Source organism: Pogonomyrmex barbatus, unplaced genomic scaffold (genome assembly GCF_055798465.1).
Source record: "Pogonomyrmex barbatus isolate J1 unplaced genomic scaffold, ASM5579846v1 scaffold14, whole genome shotgun sequence".
NCBI classification, from domain to species: domain Eukaryota; kingdom Metazoa; phylum Arthropoda; class Insecta; order Hymenoptera; family Formicidae; genus Pogonomyrmex; species Pogonomyrmex barbatus.
Genome location: NW_028297110.1, coordinates 4666531 through 4688372, shown reverse-complemented (window position 1 = coordinate 4688372; position 21842 = coordinate 4666531). Strand labels below are relative to the sequence as shown.

At 35.7% G+C, this 21842-nt stretch overlaps 5 protein-coding genes across 14 annotated transcripts in view; 2 read left to right on the top strand and 3 right to left on the bottom strand.

Moving 5' to 3' along the window:
- LOC105430821 (secretin receptor) overlaps positions 1-8249 on the top strand; it is a 44551-nt gene extending 36302 nt beyond the window's left edge. For 7 of the 9 annotated variants that reach the window (XM_089073263.1, XM_089073262.1, XM_089073265.1 and 4 more), the window contains 9 exons: positions 276-434; positions 1933-2027; positions 2405-2754; positions 3709-3839; positions 3925-4010; positions 4236-4380; positions 5046-5331; positions 6055-6209; positions 6985-8249. In XM_089073263.1, coding sequence (XP_088929389.1) covers positions 276-434; positions 1933-2027; positions 2405-2754; positions 3709-3839; positions 3925-4010; positions 4236-4380; positions 5046-5331; positions 6055-6209; positions 6985-7119 — 1542 coding nt within the window. In that variant the 3' untranslated portion in view covers positions 7120-8249. The remainder of the gene's footprint in view (positions 1-275; positions 435-1932; positions 2028-2404; positions 2755-3708; positions 3840-3924; positions 4011-4235; positions 4381-5045; positions 5332-6054; positions 6210-6984) is intronic. The other 2 variants (XR_016138458.1, XM_089073267.1) reach the window with 2 other exon arrangements.
- Scox (Synthesis of cytochrome c oxidase) lies at positions 8220-10090 on the bottom strand. Its single transcript, XM_011644457.3, has 4 exons — positions 9731-10090; positions 9010-9367; positions 8715-8920; positions 8220-8606 (listed from the first exon to the last, which is right to left on the bottom strand). The coding sequence occupies exons 1-4, from the start codon at positions 9803-9805 to the stop codon at positions 8418-8420; spliced, it is 828 nt and encodes a 275-aa protein (XP_011642759.2). The 5' UTR covers positions 9806-10090; the 3' UTR covers positions 8220-8417.
- Positions 10091-10467: 377 nt separating this feature from the next.
- Positions 10468-11583, bottom strand: Pfdn1 (prefoldin subunit 1). 2 transcript variants are annotated; one of them, XM_011644455.3, is made up of 2 exons: positions 11443-11583; positions 10468-11073 (listed from the first exon to the last, which is right to left on the bottom strand). In XM_011644455.3, exon 2 carries the CDS (start codon positions 11069-11071, stop codon positions 10691-10693), a length of 381 nt encoding a protein of 126 aa, XP_011642757.1. In that variant the 5' UTR covers positions 11072-11073; positions 11443-11583; the 3' UTR covers positions 10468-10690. The 2 variants fall into 2 exon arrangements, with proteins under 2 accessions (XP_011642757.1, XP_011642758.1); XM_011644456.3 differs by having other exon boundaries at positions 10468-11092; positions 11443-11574.
- On the top strand, positions 11525-13511 carry LOC105430759 (nuclear RNA export factor 2). Its single transcript, XM_011644453.2, has 2 exons — positions 11525-11667; positions 11785-13511. Exon 2 carries the CDS (start codon positions 11788-11790, stop codon positions 13393-13395), a length of 1608 nt encoding a protein of 535 aa, XP_011642755.2. The 5' UTR covers positions 11525-11667; positions 11785-11787; the 3' UTR covers positions 13396-13511.
- Positions 13507-21557, bottom strand: IntS1 (integrator complex subunit 1). Its single transcript, XM_011644454.2, has 14 exons — positions 21215-21557; positions 20885-21071; positions 20308-20777; positions 18944-20230; positions 18694-18869; positions 18454-18606; positions 17689-18366; positions 15823-17619; positions 15342-15656; positions 14782-15247; positions 14555-14679; positions 14284-14474; positions 13894-14166; positions 13507-13807 (listed from the first exon to the last, which is right to left on the bottom strand). The coding sequence occupies exons 2-14, from the start codon at positions 21051-21053 to the stop codon at positions 13692-13694; spliced, it is 6216 nt and encodes a 2071-aa protein (XP_011642756.2). The 5' UTR covers positions 21054-21071; positions 21215-21557; the 3' UTR covers positions 13507-13691.
- Between the last annotated feature and the right edge of the window lie 285 nt (positions 21558-21842).

Sequence of the window (21842 nt, the reverse complement as noted above, 5' to 3'; positions counted from 1 at the left end):
TTGCGACGTGTCCAAATGATTTTTCGAAGAATCTGAACCCGTTCTTTTAAGTTGAGCCTCGTTATCTTTTTTTAACTTTTCTTTTTGGATGATCCCCGATATGAAATTCTATCTTAAACAAAATCGATCTGTAATTTGAGATACCATCCGAAATGAGCTTCTATTACGGTCTCTACTCGTAACTCGAGAGACAGAGATGTATCCCGATATTTCTAAGAGGTAAACAATACCGAATCAATCCGAGGAAGCCGTAGATAAGAGGAAACGTCTTTCAGGCGTTCGCGTCGAAGCAATGCATGCCAAATGGCCAGTGGTTCTGGAACGTCGAAACAACGAATGCGTGGACCAACTATACCCAGTGCTACCAGGAGCAGCTGGTCACCGTTCTGATGAACATATCGGACGTACAAGCGAACAACGTCAGTCTCATCAAGGTAAAGAAAGTAGAAGTGGACTCGGTAAAGACGTGAATAGCAAGATGAATTCGTTATTCGAATAGATTTGTATAAAAGCTTCCCTCTCATGGATTTCTTCTCGTGACACCCTCGCGCTGAAAACGGCGGAGATGAAAAGATCGATCGAAATCACATGGTGACATGACGTCAGTTGCTCCACTCGCGAGGAAATGAAAGCCGTAAACGACGTTCTGTCCAGCGGGAGGGAGGGGGATGTGTCGGGGTGCTTTGCACAGTAGGGACGGTGACGGAGACACATTGCTGCGGAGTTAGTTTCCAGACTCGGACGATAATGAACCAACCGGGCGGGCAAATGAGCCAATAGCTACGTCATAATGGTGTTATCAAGGTGGTCGGACGGAAAATGCTGACTGAAAAGAAATTTTCTCCGGGGCTTCCCGGTTTTAAGCCCGACGGAATCGCGTGCGCCACGTAACGTTATTGTTGCGGCTCCAATTATGGAATCCAAATTGAAGCAATCAAATTACGGCTCTTTCAGTAATTTCTTATTCGCCTTTTGTCAATCTTCCTGTTTACAGTAATTGCTAGGATCTAAAAGCAAGCAGAAGAAGATGGAGAAAATAACTTTCTATCTAAATTTTATATAAATTTTATCTAAATTTAATTCGAATGTAGCACCCAAATTGAAGTAATCAAATTACAACTTTCTCAGTAATTTCTTATTCGCCTTTTGTCAATCTTCTCTGTTTGTAATAATTACTAGAATCTAAAAACAAGCAGAAGGAGATGGAGTAAATAACTTTGTATTTAAATTTTATCTAAATTTAGTTTGCTAAAATTTTATAATTAAGCGCAATATGTTATTTATTTGAAAGGTGATTTCATAATCTTAATATAAGCTTAATGCAAACTTAACTATGATTTTAACGCAAATAGATACGGAAGTGCTCTACTTTCGAATATGGAACGACTTTAGACATTTCGTAAAGTGACGACAGAATCGTAACGTAACAGCAAGCGATCTCTTTGAGATCATAAAGCTGGTATTGCAGGATGAAAGGGAATACAGAATGAGACAGAGAATGCCACGAATGGAGAACAGTAGCGGACTGTGTACTAAGGAATTAGGAAAGGTTTACAGACCATAAACTAAACACAATTTCAAACTATCCTATGCTCTTCTAAGCACGGATCATATATTGTTTTGCTAAGCTTTGTTGAAGTTGTTGCCAACAAATTAATCAAAAGCGATTTATCGTCATTTACAACAAGTTGATTTCTGTCAATTTCATTTAACATTCTGTCAATGATTTATAAAACTTACTTATACATATAACTTATAATATTTCGCAAAAAATTATTCCAATTATTTTTTTATAATATTCTTTTATAATTAATCAAAAGTGCGCCGTTGCCATCTGATTATTTTATTAATTGAGTTTTCATTAATTGAGTGGATAAATGATAAGTTAGTAATTAATTATTTTCCATTTAGAACACAATTGCATTGTTGTAGAAATACTTCCCAGTTGTGAAGACTATCTCGAAACTCGGCTACTCAATCTCGCTGTTTACTCTCATCATCGCGTTTTGCATTTTGGCCACCATCAAGTAAGTATTACTGACTAAATGTAATTTTAATACAACATTTATACAACAAGGCGTCTCGCTTTCAATATTTTCAACGTTTCACCGGAGTGAAATTAAGAAATGATTATCTTTTGAAGCAGCTTAGCTTTATTCGCGTATCTTTTTTTCATTCCTAGCATGCTGTAAAATAACGGATTTAACGTCGAAGCTATTCATCGGAAGAGCAATAAATTTTAGTACCTTGTTTACGTTGATATAAAATCGCGAACCTTGAGGATTACCGGAATCCTCCTCATCGGACACGATTGGTTTTTATTTCAAAGTCGGATCGTATCGCGGCGCCGCATAAAATCTTGCCATCTCCTAATCGAAACGTAATTCACGTTGCCACGTTCAAGTTTGTCTCCCGTCGGACGTAGGAAATTGCGATGCCCGCGGAATATATTGCACATGCACCTGTTCGCCTCGTTCGTGATGCGAGCTTTCATGGCGCTACTGAAGGACATGCTCTTCGTGTCGGGCATCGGACTGGCTGAAGCCGTGATCAAAGTCGACGGGGATTATTGGCTGATCGACGAAAACGACGGCAATTGGCACTGCAAGGTGTTCACCAGTCTGTGGCAGTATTTCATCCTGGCCAACTACTCCTGGATCCTGATGGAGGGTATATACCTGCACAATCTGGTCTTCATGGCGCTCTTCACCGACGCCAACTCTAGCATCATAGGCTACGTCATTTTTGGATGGGGTAAGCACGATTAGTCTCAGAAGTTATATCGCTAATCTTAAAAGAAGGGATTTCTGGGATTTTTATATCGTTATAACTCACTTGTTAAATGCTTTATCATCTTCTAAATTGTTACATTTGAAAACATGAAATAAAAACTTAAAATAAATTTAAAAAACAAGATATTTATATTAATATTTCCTTACGAGAAGAATAAATCAAATTCTAAAATTTAGGTTTAATTATCGATATAAAGGCTTAGTTATGTTGAATTAAATTGCTCTTAGCGTTAACTTGTTAATTAAAGGATATTTTTTTAACAAACATTTATATGTAATAATTTATCTTTTTATATTATTTAATATATTTAACGATAAACTAAAAGGTGGAATTTAAATGTTTGCTAACGGAATTGATGCTTAAATATAAAATGGAATGAGAGATAGAGTACAAGTCTACTACATTGATGTAGATTCCTTTTGAAACATGCTGACCATCTTGGAGAAAAGAGCAAAATTTACTATAGGAAAATGTTGAATCTCTCAATCTTCAAGAATTCTCAAGAGTTCTCGAAAATCGACACAATGGATCTGCATGAAATATGACACAATATCGACTACGAAAATCATCGAAAGTTGTGCAGCAATGCGAATAACAACAGTGGCATAATTTCAACTTTAAACTATATATTTTAGGCTTCTTTTTCTAAGTTTTACTTATAAATAAGAGAAATATTCTTTCTAATTTTGTTTTTATTGTATTACTATAATTATCATAAAACATAGAACGATAATATAATTTAAAATACATTCATATTTTTTTCTATAATTCTAAAATTTCAAGATTACCAGAAAATATTTTTTATTAGATTAGTTATTGTCTCTTATTGATGGAAAAAGATCTATTATTAATAAGCGCGATTAATAAGCTCATTTAACAAACGTTTCATGTAATCGTTACAACTTTGCCTCACAGGTCTACCAGCCGTATTTATCCTACCTTGGGTAGTCACGAGGATCATATTCGAGGATACATATTGCTGGACGACCAATGTAAAGCCTCTCTTGTTCCTCTTCATACGAGTGCCCACGATGCTCTCTATTTTGGTAAGAAATCCCTCTTAAACGTCTCATTGAGTTCATAATTAACTCAGCCGCACATTAATCTGTCGTTCTTCTCCGACTACGCCAGATAAATTTCGTGCTCTTCATCAACATCGTGAGGGTACTGCTGGTGAAACTCAAATCCACCATGACGGAGGAAACGCAAAGATATAAGTAAGCTTGTGTGTGTGTGTGTGTGTGTGTGTGTGTGTGTGTGTGTGTGTGTGTGTGTGTGTGTGTGTGTGATAAAAAAGATACTTTCGATAAAAATGTAATATAAATTATTGTATTATTTTTTCGATGAAATTTTTAATGAAATAATATTTATATTCATTTAAGTCGTATTTACTGTATTATTTACAATTTACTACATAGAGATATATTTAAAATAATTACTAGGCGATGGGCAAGAAGCACGTTAGTCCTGGTACCGCTCTTTGGCGTACACTACGCGTTCTTTATTGGGATGTCGTATAGCATCGGCGTAAACGAGACCGTAGAGATCGTGTGGCTGTTCTGCGACCAGCTGTTTGCGTCTTTCCAGGTAATGCGCAATTATTAATAGCACTAATCTACTTTACTGGACGCTGAACTGTCTCAATAAAGTCGTCGTGCAAGAAATCGAGCGCTCCTAACAACCTCATCATCAATTATCTTTCGCCAAACAGCTAAATTGAACGATGCAAAAATTAAGCTAATATTCCCAAAATCGAGTTACGAGATATTGAAGCTGGTAGATAATTTTACGTCTTTAATTTTATTTATATATCGAGAAATATTATTTACGCATCTTTATTGTCCAGCTTCGAACAGCAAGACATTTGATAATGTAGAGCTTAAATATTTTTGGACTCATCCTGAACTCACTCTCTATTTCTTTCTTATTTTTACTTTAAAATAATTTTGTTAAATCGATTTTAATTTAATTATAATTTCTCTCGACATTCTTTTTTAAAATTAATAACAGAAATTTAATTTAAATTAAACAAGTAATACTTACGCAACTTGAAACAGAAAAGAAACTAATGAATCTTCTTCAGAGGTATGCTTAAATGAACGATATTTTTTTTTTTCTATCTCTTTACAATTTACACGGAAAATATATTAATTTCCTAAAGATTTACATCTAGAAAGTAATATAGAGTCTCTCGAAAGGGAGTTAATATCGGTAAATGAAAGAGCGATTAGTATCTCTGTATTTCCCGGAAGGGCTTCTTCGTGGCGGTGCTGTACTGCTTCCTGAACGGCGAGGTGAGGGCCGAGGTGTCAAGGGCACTTCGTGGGGTCAAATGGACGCATCTACGCGGAATCCGATGGGGCCAGAGATCGTCAACGCACTCGGTCAGCACGTGCAGCTGCAACAACGTCGCGAAGTCCGGCGGCCGTCGGCACTCGAGAAGATCCAGGTGGTGGAAGTCACGCTGGAAGACACCCTCCTGCCTGTTTCAGGATCGCGCCATTCGCCGGTCCACTCACTCGATGGCGAGTACACAAGGTGTCCCCTTAAATCCTACGAAACGTCGTGTCCCTGCGTGTGCTTCGTCTTTCTGTCGTCAAGCTTTGGTGTTTCGGGGCGACTTTGATTAATGACTTCGATTAATTTAATCAGCAATTAACGCGATTAATTCAGCAAATTAATAGCGACAAGAAAATTAATAATTCTATCGATAAAAGCATTGCAGATTAATCGCTGATTAAGTTAAAAGAAATTTGATCAAAGTCTTTATTCTTGCTGTTTTTAAATGTTTGATTCTAATCCCTTTTTTATAATTAAAGGGATCTATGTTGGCAATTAAAAATTATACTTTTTAACCAAATTTTGTTAAAAATATTTTAAATAATTTTTTGAATTTTGAAAAGACGATAAATATCGTACACAATTCAATCGCTGAACGCGCGACATAGATAAGAATATAACCGGATTTATCCTAAAAATGCGCGTTGATAAAAAAAAAACGTCCGCTGAAGTGATACATGAAATCCTTTTTCTCGTCTTGGACGCGCCAAGATGGAAATATTTCATAACAGTGCTGAAAATAATATAAAGCGATGTACAACGAGAGAAGTCGGATGTCGCGACGGCGTGGCGCCCAGGGTTTAAAGTGACTAGATCCGAAGTCAGGGAAGTCGGTCGATACCACCGTTAAAACGAAGTGCTTGTTCGCTCGAATGCTCGAAATCTGCATGCGGATATATGCGGCGCGATGCAATTTTGCAGATGTTGGAACGAGAGGAGGTAGTCTAGCGAGCAGCAGGGGATACCTAGAGATCGCCGGTAACGGCCAGCCGCCGACGCAGAATCATCACGTTCATCATACATCGCCCCTGTGCAGCAAGTACACGGATCAATCGCTGCTCTCCTTCTGCTCGAACGTGAGTGTCGTCGTTTTAGAGGATATCGCGTCTGCAGCGTAAATCCCGGTAAATCCGGTTGCCGATAAAATATACCCTCCTCTTCTTCCTCTTTTTTTTTCATCGCACTCCGATAAAAAAACCACCGGTACTATTCGACATTCGCGCAATGGACGCGAAAGGCCGGGCTGATCTTAAAACAGGCTAATCTTGAAAGAGTAAACGTTTACAGAGAGAGAGAGAGAGAGAGAGAGAGAGACATAAAAAATACCTCTTTTTTTAATTCGCAGTCGCGCGGATAAAAATCGAATGGATAAAAAAGTGTGTGTGTGTGTGTGTGTGTGTGTGTGTGTTGAAACTTACATTTAATTTAATATAAAGCGAGCAATTTTGTAGAAGTTTAGTATCGCTTTTTATGAGATTAAATATGGATTTCAATATATCGTTCAATTATTTATTTCTTATTGATATTACTTTAATTATCGATTTTATTTGTCTTGAGTCTTGAAATCTTTCTTATCTGTCAATATATTGTGCTCTTCTAACTACACCGTATATCTATAATTACACATTTTTTTCATTTTATCAAGTATATAACAAATATAAGTAATTAATTAAATAATTAATTAAATAAGAAGTGACGATAATGTTTAAATGAGTAAACATTCATTTGATTTATTAATCGCTTTTGAATCTATGATGTAGTAAAGATTTTTTTTCTGCAAAAAGAGGTAATTTTCTCAGTTTCGAAAATAATTCTCTGTCGAATTAACGAATGATTGTCTCTTTTTCTCAGATGTCAGATGCGTCGGGGCCGAACATCGACAAGACTCGCGATCAGCATCGATGGAGCGACTCCGAGTGCTGTCATCTCGCATATGAGTTGCAGAATTTACAGCAGCAACAGCAGCAGCATCATGGACAACCGTGATAGCACCGGCATTTCACGATAGGAAAAAAAAAAACAGCATGTCACTTGTCCTATAAATGTTCAACGCGCGTGCCATTCTTGGGGATAAAGGAAAAGAACGGAGAATCGGAGGGATTTCCTATTGTAAATTCTCGAAATGCAAAGAAATAAGGAATAATAAAAGGAAGTCTCTATCTCTCTGTCCTTTTTCTCCCTCTGTCTCGCGCCTTAGTAATTTACAGAATGGAGACTGACTTTTTTCTTTAAGTTTGTTACCTTTTAGAGATATCGTGTCGTTCATACAGCTGTCCGTGTTGTAAATCTTTATTCATACGAGTGTATGTGTATGATAGTGTACAGATGATGTTCGTTATTTAAATAGTTTGAGATTCGTTGGAATTTACAACAAAATGTCTCTCATCGATGTACTTCGGTGTTTCGAAATGTTTCGACACGCCACTGACACGTGAGCCTAGCTCGCGAAAACGCCGATTTGCTAAAAGCTCTGTTATTCACGACAAGATTCTAGATATAATATAAACAAATGAAAACTGCTTGTTAAACTTTAATACATCGCAAAAGTCTGTGGTCAGTAATACTACTTGCGAGCACATTATACAACAAATATCGCGTAAAACATTTTATTCAAAGACAGGTACTTTATTCAACTGTTATAAAAGCTCTATTTTTGCAGAGATATATACAAACAGAAGAGATTCAGGATAGTGTAGACGTTTCTTTCATTTGTTATTTATCGCGTAAAAGAGTATAGCTATTTTTAAACAAGCAAGAATATTAATTGCAAGAATATTAATAAAAATCTTGTTCGACAGTTTTTAATACTATTAAATATATTTGAAAAAATATATATACGAAATAATAAATGTTTGCAAATTTTTTATTAAGGAATGCACTGATAGCGTTGCCTATCGTGGAAAGTGTTATCAATTTTAAGATAAGAATATTTCATTTCGAAAATAAACGTTCGATTAAACATCTTATCTCGTAAGCTCTCTCACTACGCGCATGTATGTAAATGTGTATATATTTATATTAAGTTCGCTATACAAATGTTTGATGTAAAACTTATTATTATACGAATTAATGTATAAATTGTGATGTAAAAAACAAAATAAATCTTTATTATTCAATCTTTTCTTTATACTCTTTAATGCATTGAAAAATAAATATTTTATATATATTTATATATATTTTTCGCACTCGCGTAATGTTTATATGTGCATTAACATACTACATACCCAAGTTTTCTGTAGCACAATACCAACTTAAAAAATCTATATACAGGAATGTTGCAACACTTATAACACTCCCTTGATACTCGTTGGCATTGATGGCAACCAGGAAGAAGACTCATTCTTTAATTGATCATATTTCAACTTATTTACCAGGATGCTAGTCACGATCTTACTTACATCATGTGTTTGTCCATAATAATCCACGAACAAACCCTCTGGGTCTATCAAATATATAATGATAGTATGATCCACCTAAAAAAATACATAAAACTGATTAGTGATTAATTATCGATTAATTACAAAAGTAATTATGTAATTTTATAAGATTTCTAAATTGTTTATGATTTATAATATACTAACAATGTAATCATTATCTTGGTCTTTAGGGCCATTACTGTAGTAAACTCTATACGCCTTACACGCTTTTCCAATTTGTTCTGTATTGCCCGTTAGACCAATGATTTTATCAGAGAATTCCTTAAGATACTTGCCAACAACAGTTGGCGTATCTCTATCTGGGTCCACTGATATGAAAATTGGTTGTATCTTTAAATTGTGTTCTTTTTCTGTAAATAGAAATAATATAAGCCATCAATAAAAATATAAGAGTAAGTACTTTCTGATTATTATAATTGGCTATAAATTTAGTACTCACCAAGAGTGTTTACCACATTTGTCATCTTTTCTATTTCATCAGGGCAGACATCTGGACAATGTGTAAATCCAAAATATAACAACACCCATTGTCCCAAGAAATCGTCAGACTTCACTATCTTTCCCTCTGTATTTACTAACTCGAATTTGCCACCAATTTTAGCTTTGCCCAACTGCCGTCTTCTCTCTCGCGCGATAGCTTTATCTTTTTCCTCTCTGAGATACCACATGTACAACAAGAGTCCAGTACCGAGAACGCTAGAGATTGCCAAGTTTTTCCATGTAATTGGTGATTCCTTTTTTACTTTTGTAGGTTTCTTAGGCAAAGTAGATTGTTGACGTAATGCTATATATCTAAACTAAAATAAGTAAAAAATCATTAATATTGGATAAAATTCTATTTATAAAATTATATAATTTTTATTAAAGCTCGCTATTACAGATTATTTAAAAATTTCAATTCAATAATAAAAATCAAATAAAATCAAAAACATAAAATCTATACACAATATATTAATCTGATCATATGATTCGCAATCTGTCATACAATAAAACTTTTTTATAGTACACTTATAGTACAATTTTTATTAATGTAATTTTAATAAAAATAATGAAGGTTCTACTTTTATTACAAAAATAATAAAAATATCTGTACTTGAACAATGCATGCGCTTTTATCGCTGTTTTAAAATATTATCTATAAATTTTTCAAAAAAGATTACCTTTGTAAAAACACTACTTCTATTTACACTACTTCTATTTAATGATGCAATAGATTTTAATATTAATGTTGACATTGTTACATTCACTGAAATTGAACTTTGGTTAAAGAAGAGGTTAGTTTCGCCGGCCGCTCTTCAGTGCTCACGTTCACTCAACGAATATTCAATCAAACTAGATGTCACCGTATTCCAATTAGATAATTTTTATGGTAAATTCTTTATAGAAAATCAAAACTCAAAAATTCTTATATAAAACTGAGTTAAAATTTCAAATTTATAATTTTAAAAGATTTATACATTTAGATTTTTATTAACTATGTTTAATAAACGAGATTGCCAACATTATGCTAATATAATACAAATCGTACACAATACAATGATATATAACTAATAAATATAAAATGTATAATAATAATATAAATTCCCTAGAGCTAAAAGTTTGCTTCATAAATTTATAATGAAAATTTATTACAAAATTAATAAACTGATAAAAAAGTAACAAATTTTAAAATATTTATCTGTTTTCATAAAAATAATCTAAATTTAAATTATAAAAGAGTAAAACAATTTCTGTCAATACATTTCTCAAGCTAAAAATTAAGATGTTTATTTAATTATAATTGTTGTTTTTTTACATACAATATTGTCTCTTATTGAAAGGATATCATTATTTTTTACAATATTGTCTCGTCAAAAGGATGCTTATGTTACAGTTTATGTAATTTTAATTCAGCAGATTTAATTCTCACAAGCCAATCACAATATTTTTATTCCACATATAACATACAAAAGAAATCAATTACAAAAATGTATGAAAGTCTGAAATTTAATGTCAAACTGATGGGTGAGATCTTTCACAATTATATTTTTACAGATGCGTAGTCCAAATAATAATCTGAGCTTAAAAAAGATATCAATGAGAGGACATTGAAGTAGCATTCACATATTAATACATAAGTTTTAACCCGAAGTTTCTTTGCTTTGTTTTTGTTGAATCATTTCTCTGATTTCATTTTCACTCTCCTTTAAGCTACGTTGCAGATAAGTTTTATTATTTTCTAGTGTCTTGATTTTCTCATCAGATGTTTTTATTCTACTATCCAAGTTATCCTTGATGTTATTCATATTATCTAGGAGGAACATTCGTCCAACAGATTCATACATCTTTGTATCTTCGGGAAGGGTACTGATTTCCTTTGTAGTGAGCTCTGCCCGCTGTTTTGTACGCCGCAGTTTTTCAATTTGTATATCAGCCAATTTCAGCTTCTGTTTCGTATCCACCATCTTCTCATGCAGCTTCGAGAAAGCCTGCTTCAATTCCTCATCCAATACTTTCGACATCTCTAATTATCACAAAGTCTTCTATGAATGTACAAAATAATACCCCAAAAATATATTTAAGTAAAAATAAAGTTTAAATTACCAATTAAGTTCAAACTTTATACTCTAATGTCTATTTTTATCAATATAAATTAACTTTAATCTCGGTTTTACTTACTTTTATCTTTTTTTAATTTTAAGAATAAGAGAAAAAAAATTTTAAATTAAAATTAATCTTAAAATTAATCTAGAAATAAACATATCATAGTTAAAGCAAGATAAAAGATCAACCGTTAATATATGTATTTTATTTTATTTATATCATTAATAGGAAATTAATTTCAGTCTAACACAAGTCGAATAAGAAATTGAGCAGAATTTTAATTTCTTACCTCACGTTCTTTCTGTGGTAACGCTGTGAAATGTATTTTGTTGTACAATGTTCCTAACCAAATATGTCATATAGACCTGAATCGAGTCATATTCTGACTATCGAGAGTATCGACATATTCGATACTTCCAAACTTCACACATCGGATTCTAATTCCGCAATTCAGATTAAAAAGTCAAATGAATGGAAAAACTCACTACTACAAACGTCTTTAAAATAAAAATAGGTTTGTAATGAAACTTTGATATTTATTTATTTATTGTCAATTTACATATTTGTTGTAACATTATATTACAATTAGACGAGATGCAAAGAGGTTAGAAATCACTGTTTTTTACGATAGACAATGGCATCACCGACAACATCGCCGGGAAGCCAACCGCCGTGGGAACCATATCGAATTACGCATTTGAAACCGTCTTTCGATAGTAACGAGATGACTCTTGCATGTCGGAAGAATCTGTGGCACAAATTCATCATCTTCGACGGCGCGTTACATAGGCGAAATATTGTTTTACGTTCTGTAATAACTGCCTGTGAACCGGCGCTTCTGCTACCGATTATGTATTCCATTGAAAACAAGAACAAAAGCACGTTCCTCGCAAAGTGTGCCAGCAATGCCATAGAGAATCTTGTGAAACAGGGATTGTGTGTAACGCTGCCAGGTGGTCAGGAGGTTCGCATTGACATCATATTGGGATTTCTTAGTGCTCAGGAGCTACGAGTGAATACAAATAAGATCATAGCAGAGGCCCTGCATGCCAGATATGAGCCAGTGAAGAAAATATTCAATCTAGACGACTTTGAAAATGAGAAGGCACTAGGTTCGATATTCTGTCCTATTTCTATACCAAAGATCTTCGATTTAGTTCTACGTTGTAGTAAAACAGGTATCATAAGCTCTCGCGAGGCCCAGCAATTACGGTTGCCTGTCCGTGAGTTGAGCCTGAGGTACAATAGGCTCACAGCTATCATTCTGTTCGACAAGTTTTTCAGTTATCATTTAACCAAGCTGGACTTACGACACAATCAGATACAAGACGTGGAATATCTACGTTATTTCTATGAGTTTAAGATAAGCGAACTTTGGTTGGATGGCAATCCACTGTGCGCAAATTACTCCAACTCTCAGGATTATATACAGGCTGTAAAGAATGTTTTTCCACATTTGCAAACATTAGATGGTATCGTCATAGGAATGGAAAACAAATTTGTACCAAATATAATAAGCAATTATCTCGGGAATGGAACAAAGATTCCTCTGATCAGACAATTTGTCAAGCATTTCTTTACGCTATATGACCAAGAGAATAGAATAATTATGAACGGTCTATATGACAAAAACGCTTTCTATTCAATGACGTTAGGTAGTATGACGAGTCATATACATAAAGAAATAGTCAAGACGTTTTCCACAAACAGAAATTTGTTGAAGTTTGTCGATTACGCCAAATGTCATGAATTTTTATTTTGGGGACCTGAGAAGATAATCACTGCTCTTCAGCGACAACCGCCGACAATGCATGATTTTAAGACATTTCATATAGACTTGTTGCATGAAGGGGACAATCATATAGCTATCTCTGTGCAAGGGTTATTTTCATATCGAATATTAATCTGCCCGCCTATGCTGTTCAACAGGACTTTCATTATTATGCGAAAAGAAGACAATGAATATTGCATAGTTAACGATCAATATTACATTGATGGTACACCCGCCATTGTATCTAACGAAGTGAAATTTGATCCAAAACCCATATCCAAATTTATTCCGACAGTACTAAGCGTATCAGAAAAGGAACAATTACTTAGATTTTTACGTGAGCTTACCACGATGAATATTCGATATTGTTATAAATACCTTGAGGACGCAGAATGGAATATAAGAAACGCAATCACTATATTTATAAAGAATTATTCAGTTAATGATATTTCTCCAGAAGCTTTTCAATAAACTTATGATTTAAACAGACTTTGATATAAAAAAAGAACAGCTTTATTTATAAATAGATAGCATATGTAAAAGTTGTGTTTGTAAAAGTAAAAAAAAAATAAACGAAAAAAATTTTATATTGTTTCTATGTATATATTTAAATAATTATATATTTATATATTTCTAATAAAATTGTAATCTTTTCTTATCGCTCAAATACTTTGGAAGAAAAGAAATAAAAGATCTTCCTCCGTTCTGCTCTAATTGAAAAAGTCTTATGCATAATATTTACAAAATTAATAGACTAACTTTAGATACTAACAACCTTGCTGCGTATTTAACAGAGCGATAGTCTTAGTGATGTAAGGTATCGTGTTGACATTCGAGTTCACTCCCAACTCGAATACTCTTTGCATTAAGGGTAAAGCATGTTCTGTAATATAAAAAAAGATGCATATAAAACTGCTATCGTATATCAATATCGAGATACGTATATTTGTTATAGAACTCGACTTTTACCTTGCATACACAACACAATATCTGGTAGTTTTTCCAAAGCTGACATAAGAACATCTGCTCTGTGACTGTCCAGACACCTTTGAAATGCGGACAGTATATTTGCATTTGATGTAGGGCGATGTTTCAATGCTCGAGCGAGCAGATTGTGAGCGAGCGTTCTGATGTTGCCCTGCGGTGATACAAGCAGTTCGGTTATGTTGTCCGTTATAGGCTCCAAAACTGAAGGTTTTCGCGATGATACGTGATCAATCTCTTGAAGGGCATTGAGTACATCTGCAGAGGAAAAAATGACATTTATAAAGAAGAATAAATAAATTTCTTTTCTGTTATATTACAACCATAATTTGAATGAAAATACATATTTAATAAGATTTAACAGACTTCTCATACCTTCACCATGCAGTTTGGTGAGAGTAGCCAGCAACGATTGCCAGTGTTGCGGAATAACGGGTTCCGAGGAAGGCGGAGCGGGAGTTACAGTGATCAAAATGTCATCTGTATCTTCTCCCTCCCTTGGTATCGGTATTCCTGATACGAGTGTCCTCAAAGCAGGTGAATTAGGATAATTTGCCTGCAACTCACTGTATATATACACACATAAACTGCACATGTAAACATATCAGATATAAATTATTTATAAGACTTATAGAAAACAATTTACTGCAGAATATGCGCGTGCTTTTGAAGATATTTTAATGCTCGTTGTGGATCGTGTGATACATATGATTGTAATAATAACACAAATCTGTTCAGCAAAGAGATGAGATCTTTTATATGTCCATAATTCTGAAAGCAAGATAATATCCAGATATATCTGCCTCAAATCATTTTTTGTTGTTGCTAAATGCTTATACTGTTATGGAAGATATTATATGAAAGATACAATACCTGAAAACACTGGAAATAATTTTCTAAAGTGTTCTCTAACGCAGTTTCATGTTGCTCGTTAAACAGATGCGGCTGCAACAATTCCAATAGCCCCATAACTTGCATGAAAAGATTCAAATGGTGACCAGACCTAAATTGGCCGAAATCAAGATAACATCTTCCCATCAAGGAGGACGCTAACATGGGCAGTTGTCGCAGCACCAAGATAGGATGCACAGCCGCTATTTTTCTTGCGCAGAGTTCAAATTCCTGCGATTTGGAATTCCAAGATTTTTGCCTCGGAGTTGCCGCCAGAGCTGTTAACAAGGAATGACTCATGCAATCGAGTGTCGAGCCCGTCCAATCGGTTATCTTTGCACCGTTGACAAATTTGCTCGCTTGAAACATGTCGAGATAACAAATAACTTTCGGAATCTTCATGTACATATGTAGCAAAAACTGATGCGCCATATCCGCCGAGTCTACACTGAAAATTAAATACAATCATTTTTTATTCGATACATCAAAGCAACAAATGCTAAATGTAATGTTGCAAAACATATAAGACAAAATTATCGTACTCAGTGTTATCCATCATACGCTCTGCTAGATAATTGACTACACTGGAGATCAGACTATCCTCAGTAGATATGCAATGTAACAGTAAATCGAGCCTGATGTCCATTCTCGCTAGGGCGGCATTTCTGTTCTGCATATTACAGATAATAACGGCTTCGGATACTATATATGCTATCAAATTAAGCAACTGTCGTTCTTCCAACAGCAGAATATTTTCAGGAACATAATGCTTTGGGGTAAATTTGTCCCGACCTTGCCATAACTTGGGATTGCACGTCAGGGCCCATAAAAAGTCCAGAACAGCGGTAGGATCATATCTACAAATATATTATTTTTTATATTATATTTATTTATATTTGCATATAAATACGTATAAATGTAAGAAAATCAACTTAGGAAAAATCATATTTATTTGCATAAACAGAGAATATCGTTAATAACAAAACTTGAGAAAAGAAGGATATTCATTTTCGTTTCACTCACCCATCGTCGCATTTATCTAATAAGTGTCCAACGCATTTGTATAAAGTGGTCCAACTTGCTCTGTGTGTCAACAAGGTCAATAAATAAGGCCGACAGGAATGAGAGCTCACAACGTTTTTGTCGATGTTGATATGTACTTTCGCTTTTCCGAACAATAGCTTCATTTGGAGATTCGGGCAAATACCGATCAATTCAGGCTCCACGGAGGCCAACCAATCAATTAGCAAACCCGTGCGAGGTTTCAATGCGCCTTCATTACTATCACTAACCAATAATCTCGCCATAGCCTCGACTAGATCGTCATTCTTCTGCTGCTTTAGACAGAGATCCAGCAATCGTCGACCTACACCTTCTAGATTCACAGGATCTGTGTTTTCCAATATTGAACCAGGACTTTCGCCACGGTTTTGCATCAGCATCGATAGCTCAGCATGTTGTGGCATTTTTGTTAAATGAACATTGGCGAAGTCCCGCAGAATTGACAAAATCGGTGCTTTCACGTCGCCTATCAGTGATATTAGATTCAGGCACATATTGCGTGCCAGATCGATCACGTGCTTCGATGTCGACGATCTCTTGAGCGGCAAAAGTATCACGCGCATCAATGTGCACGAATATTGCGGCATGTGCACAAGCGAGGCCAAGAACTGCTTGACTTGCATAGAACTGAGAACGCTACAGATGTGCTGTATCGCCAGCACCACCGCACCACTCTCCTTCACGCAAGACCTCTGCAAATCCTTCGCCAGAGTCTTGTGCAAACGCCGATAAGCGTCCATCTTTTGATTCATTGGAATATTCTCGATGAACAGCCGGTTTATCAAATGAGGTACGTCGGTTTTCACAGAACACTGTATAACAGACTGCTTTTGTACCATGGCACTGGCCGGCAATGGTTGTTGCAGTCTGCTAATCGATACAACACTCTCGTCCGGCAATTGTGGTTCCAACAACTGCAATACTTGAACAAATACCAACCCACCCGTGGCACCTCTTCGGTGTTGCACCTCGACTAATTGAGCCATATATGTTTTATCTAAAACTGCCTCGCCAACCGAACTCGGATCAATCTGGACGCCTGCATCGAGCGTATGAAGCAATTTGCTCATCGACGACACAGGTATCCCAAAGCTCTGGATGAAAAGCACCAATTGCTGTGGTTCAAGGTCCTTCAAAGCTGCGTCAACTAAACGAGGCACGTTACTTCTTATCATTCGTAATTTGAGCCAATCAGGTATGAGTAACGCCTCTTCGCTAGTGTCCACGAGAAAAGCTTTCGGCTGTTCTGTCAATGGAAACCATGTTTCCAATAAATTATTGAACAGAGGATCGTCTTCAGATGTGTCATATGTCAATAATATAATCATAGCATGCACCACCAAAATGTGCATAGTACACTCCTCGCCGTTGCTCCACTGCACCAAAATCTGATCTTGACTCTCAGACCATTGATAACCTTCTCCTCTAGGTGATCGCGCTTTCTCGAGATAATTACAGAAGATTGCCATGAAGGAGTGCAACGTTTGTTTGGCTTGCTGATTATCACTTTCAGGTTGAGGCAGGATGGCCGCGATGATCGTGCTTCGTTCAACAACCAATTGAGAGATCTCATTGGCTAAGTCAGTCAAATCAGGTAAATCGTCATCAGCAGTATGCACAGCCAAATACGATATATAGGTATGCACGAGATCCGGACTGTTTTCAACTTGACAAGCGCCACGTAGTGCCGTGGAAACCAGCGAACGTACCGATAAGAAGTGAGGTATCGATGGCAATTTTCGTAAAAGCCAAGTCTCCCTAAAAAAATATATATTATTAAAATTATTAAAACTAGTTTTTTTACGTAAAATACATTTAAAAACGTACTTTTCGTTTTCTCCGTCCACATCCATACTCTCATCTTCAAGAGGTATCGAGTCTAGAACCATCTTGAGTCCGGTAATCGCTTGGACACGGCTGCTACTCTGCTGGCTGCTTAGTCTCCTCAGAAAATATTCCAAGACCTCATAGGCATGCTGCTGATCTTGATTCGGATCAGTCAATAGAGTCTGAAGATGAGCCAACAATTGTTGCTGCCTAGGTTGTTTTTCGACCGTCTGCGGACTAGTCGACAATAAATATTCACAGAGACATTGTACAGGCAACTGACTTAGCGAACCTTCGCTATTCTGCACCAGATCTGCCAACCAGGGCATACTTTGCGATGTGCTTTGCTGTTGCCTCTGTATGATATCCAACAAAAAATCTGGTTTACGCGATCGACAAAGTAGATGGCCCAATCTGTGAGACGTATTCAACGATTGTATCTGCTCGAGCACGGCCGGTGGTGGTCTTCTAGCAATTCCCGTTGGATCCATAGTAATCAGTTGCGACAGCAGGAAACTATTCTGTTCGGATAACTGGATTCTAGATGAGGCTGCGGCTAAATGCGATTCGTATTCCAATATCTCTTGCTTCTCGATAGCTTCAACCTGCAATTCCTTTGCACGCTCTTGCTCCATGATTTCTGGCAGGGCCATAGTCGGCGGTGGATATGAGAAATGACTACAAAACAAATATTTTATTATATAATAAACACAAAGTTATATGGTCAAAATATTTATGATTATAATTTCTAATTGTTAAACATACTTTGTGATACACATTTCCATCAATGTTCTCAATATAGGATATCTTCTCCATCCTAGTGCTCCAATTGTAGATGGATTATGAGCAGCCAAAATTAATAACATTATCCATCCTTTCCAATAAAGATTAGCTATTGCCAATGTCGGTGGCACATACCTATAAGACAAATATATACAGTTGTATATCTCTGTAAAAGTAATATATAGAAAGTAATATATATACAAGTAGAATACAAGTAGTTACCCAGCAGGTATGTTTATTGTTCCCGGTGGTTGATAGATGGAAAGATTAAAAATAAATTCGATTATGTCCATTTTGTCAGCTTGTAACATCGGGAAATTTTCTGTCGAATTCGCTGCTGCTCTCCGTATCAATTGATCGGCCAAGTCCAAGGTCTCTGAATGAGTGATGCCGTTCTCCTATAAATAAAAATAAAAATAAGATTCGTCTTTAAACAAAATTCATTTTACAGATGATAAATCTAAGCATTTACCTTCGAAAAACCGATTACTAGCAGTCTCAACAATGTACTTTGCAATAGAGGAACATCGGATACTAATCGTATATAGAACACTCTGTCCGACTCTGGTGGCCAATTGTCTAGTTTATAATACTGTTCGGGAGATTCCAAAAGCAAGATCTTGTGCATCGCATGTAATAGCTCGTTTCGCCCAACAGCGTACATCTGTTGCGCCGAATTCTGCAGCCACAACACTGCTTCGTGCTGTATCATAGCTACGAGATTTTGGAATTGATGCAACAGAGCCACATCTTTTTTATCTGCACGCGCTGACATTGTCCCGGCTTCCTTTACCTGTGGACTTATTCCGAGAAGCATGCACAGACATAACAAATCAGCTATTGACATAAACATTCGATCTTTAAACTCAAAATTCAACAACTGTTGAGCTATATCTGGTCTCTCGGACATCAATGTTCGAGCGAAAGCGACTAGATTAATATCATGCCGGCATACGCGTACGATTTCCCTGAGCAATGCACGTAATGGCCGCAAATAATCTTCGCGATTCATCAGTAAATCCTGAAAGATTTCCGCGAGCAATTTCGCTGCTTGTTCAGGCAAGGTTTGAAACATTATACCCAACATGGGCATATTGTTTGGATTACGCGCGTTCGATAATTCATTATAAATCGTGTGCTTCAACATAGTAGCCAAGTTCTCCGGATGCAATCCGATCAATTCCTTAACTCCGTTTAAATACAGATTGATCACAGCCTTCGTCTTCAATCTCATCTTAACCAACTGGCTTATGACCTCGACATCCCTCTGAGTATGAGACGTACAATTGTAACAGATGTAAATGAGTAATTCCTGCGCAGGTCTCATCAGTTTAGGATTGTGTAGCCACACTTCCAGCCTTGGAACAGCAATGTTTCTGATTTCAACAAAACCGCATGCTGAAGAGAGCAACTTCAAAAAGTTTCTTGTTATAGTTTCAGGCTGACGTCTGTTCAGTTGCTCTTTCGCAGCTTCTAATACTATTGATTCTATATTTTCCACACAATGTGCATATCGTGGACCCACCGGAAACTCTATTTTTTCTCTATCCCCAGACAATGACGTGGACGTTGCCGGATCTTCGTCATCCACTGTAGACGGGCTATGACAGTCCCGCTGCATCATCACCGGGAATTCTGGTTGTAACACAGACTTAGGTGGATGTCTTGTGTTAAAACCAGTTAATATATTATCAACAAAGCCCTTGCATTCTTCATGATCAATCCAAACGCGCTCACCAAGAGCATCTTCAATATACAGCTATAAAAATAATTAAAGTCAATTAAAATATCAAAATTATGCAGCAAATAATTAACAAAAAATTGCAGATAAACAACCTTTACAAATACTTCCGGCCAATTCTTTTTGTCATGGAAACCTTTCATTAAAAGATTTGCAGCAAGTACTGGAACCAATGGATTCACTTTCTTGTAAGTATAACTTTGGTCCCTTCTTAAAAGAGATGATAATGCATGTAGTATGCAATCGTTTGAGAAAATAGATGGGCGGATTTTTGCTAGATATAACAAGCCCATATAAAGTAATGTGTCAGGTTTCCATTTGTGATTCTTCAGTGTCTTAATAGCACCACATATTATTCCAATAACTCTGTCACCTTCATCATTGTCATTAGCCTCAAGTGCCATAGGTACGAAATCTGCAGGGTCAGTATCTATAACTAAAACTTCCCATGCCTCTGCGCTGGAAGACTGTCGCTGATGGGAACCAACATGAGCTAACTTAGGCTTCTTCTGTGGAACATATGAAAATGACGATCCAGAAGGTGCCTCTTTCTTCCGGTCATTACCTACATGATGATTTATAATAATCAATAAACAATAATTTACAATTAGATGAGATGATAATTAGGTGGTAATTAGGAAAAAATCAATAAAAAAAGAATAAGCTGTTTACCAGAGCTCGTAGAGCTGCTGCTTGCTTTGGAATGGATAACACCGGGCCTGTTTTTAGAGTCAGAATTATCGTTCCGCGAACTCTTCGATCCTAATGCGAACAAATCCGAAGGATGCTGAGCAATTTTACTTTTTACCGCTCTACCAATCCCAGTCTTTCCACGCTCCATAATTAATATTATCTATATCTAAAATACAAAAGCTTTAGAAAATATGTAAAAATATTTAAGGTGTTTCTTCTCAAATAAATGTAATTAAACGCATTTTGTATAAAAAAATACTCAAAAATGTTGTAATTTACAGGGGTGTATATAAAGTTATAAATTCTAACCTCAAACTCGTCACGTCTAGGTTATTTTTTCGAAATAAATTCTGCTTCTTAACATTCTCAGTAATAAGAATGTATCAAAAGATTAATACGCACATCGACATTTTAATTATTCAAATATCATAGATCTCAACGGATTACGAATTAGCGCACATCAATTTACTACCGCTTTTTACAGCTGTTCACAAATCGTTATCGTGAGTCTTGCACTATGGAACATCCTTTTGAAATTTATCAGGAGACATGGTAGTGTCTCGGGTGTCAAGTTATTTCTTATAATTGAACCTCTTTTGTACGTTTTCCTCTACTCTCTTTCTTCTTTTAAATCTGATAAATATCTATTTCTTTTTAAATGCAGAAAGTGTAGTATAGTGCAGCTACAAAAAAAAAATCGATTTTGCATCTGCACTCTATTTAATTTTAAAATAAAATAGATGTATAATCGCACGTTAAAGAGAAAAAGAGGAAAGAGAATAATTAAGCATCTGTATAATAATAAATCAATATTAAATTTATTGTTATATTATTCAGATATTTTGCCGGTAAAAAAAATGATATCAATAACCGATAATATTAATAATCTTCAATTATTTCTGGAATCAGCAAGTTACGAAAATTTGGTTCAAAACTT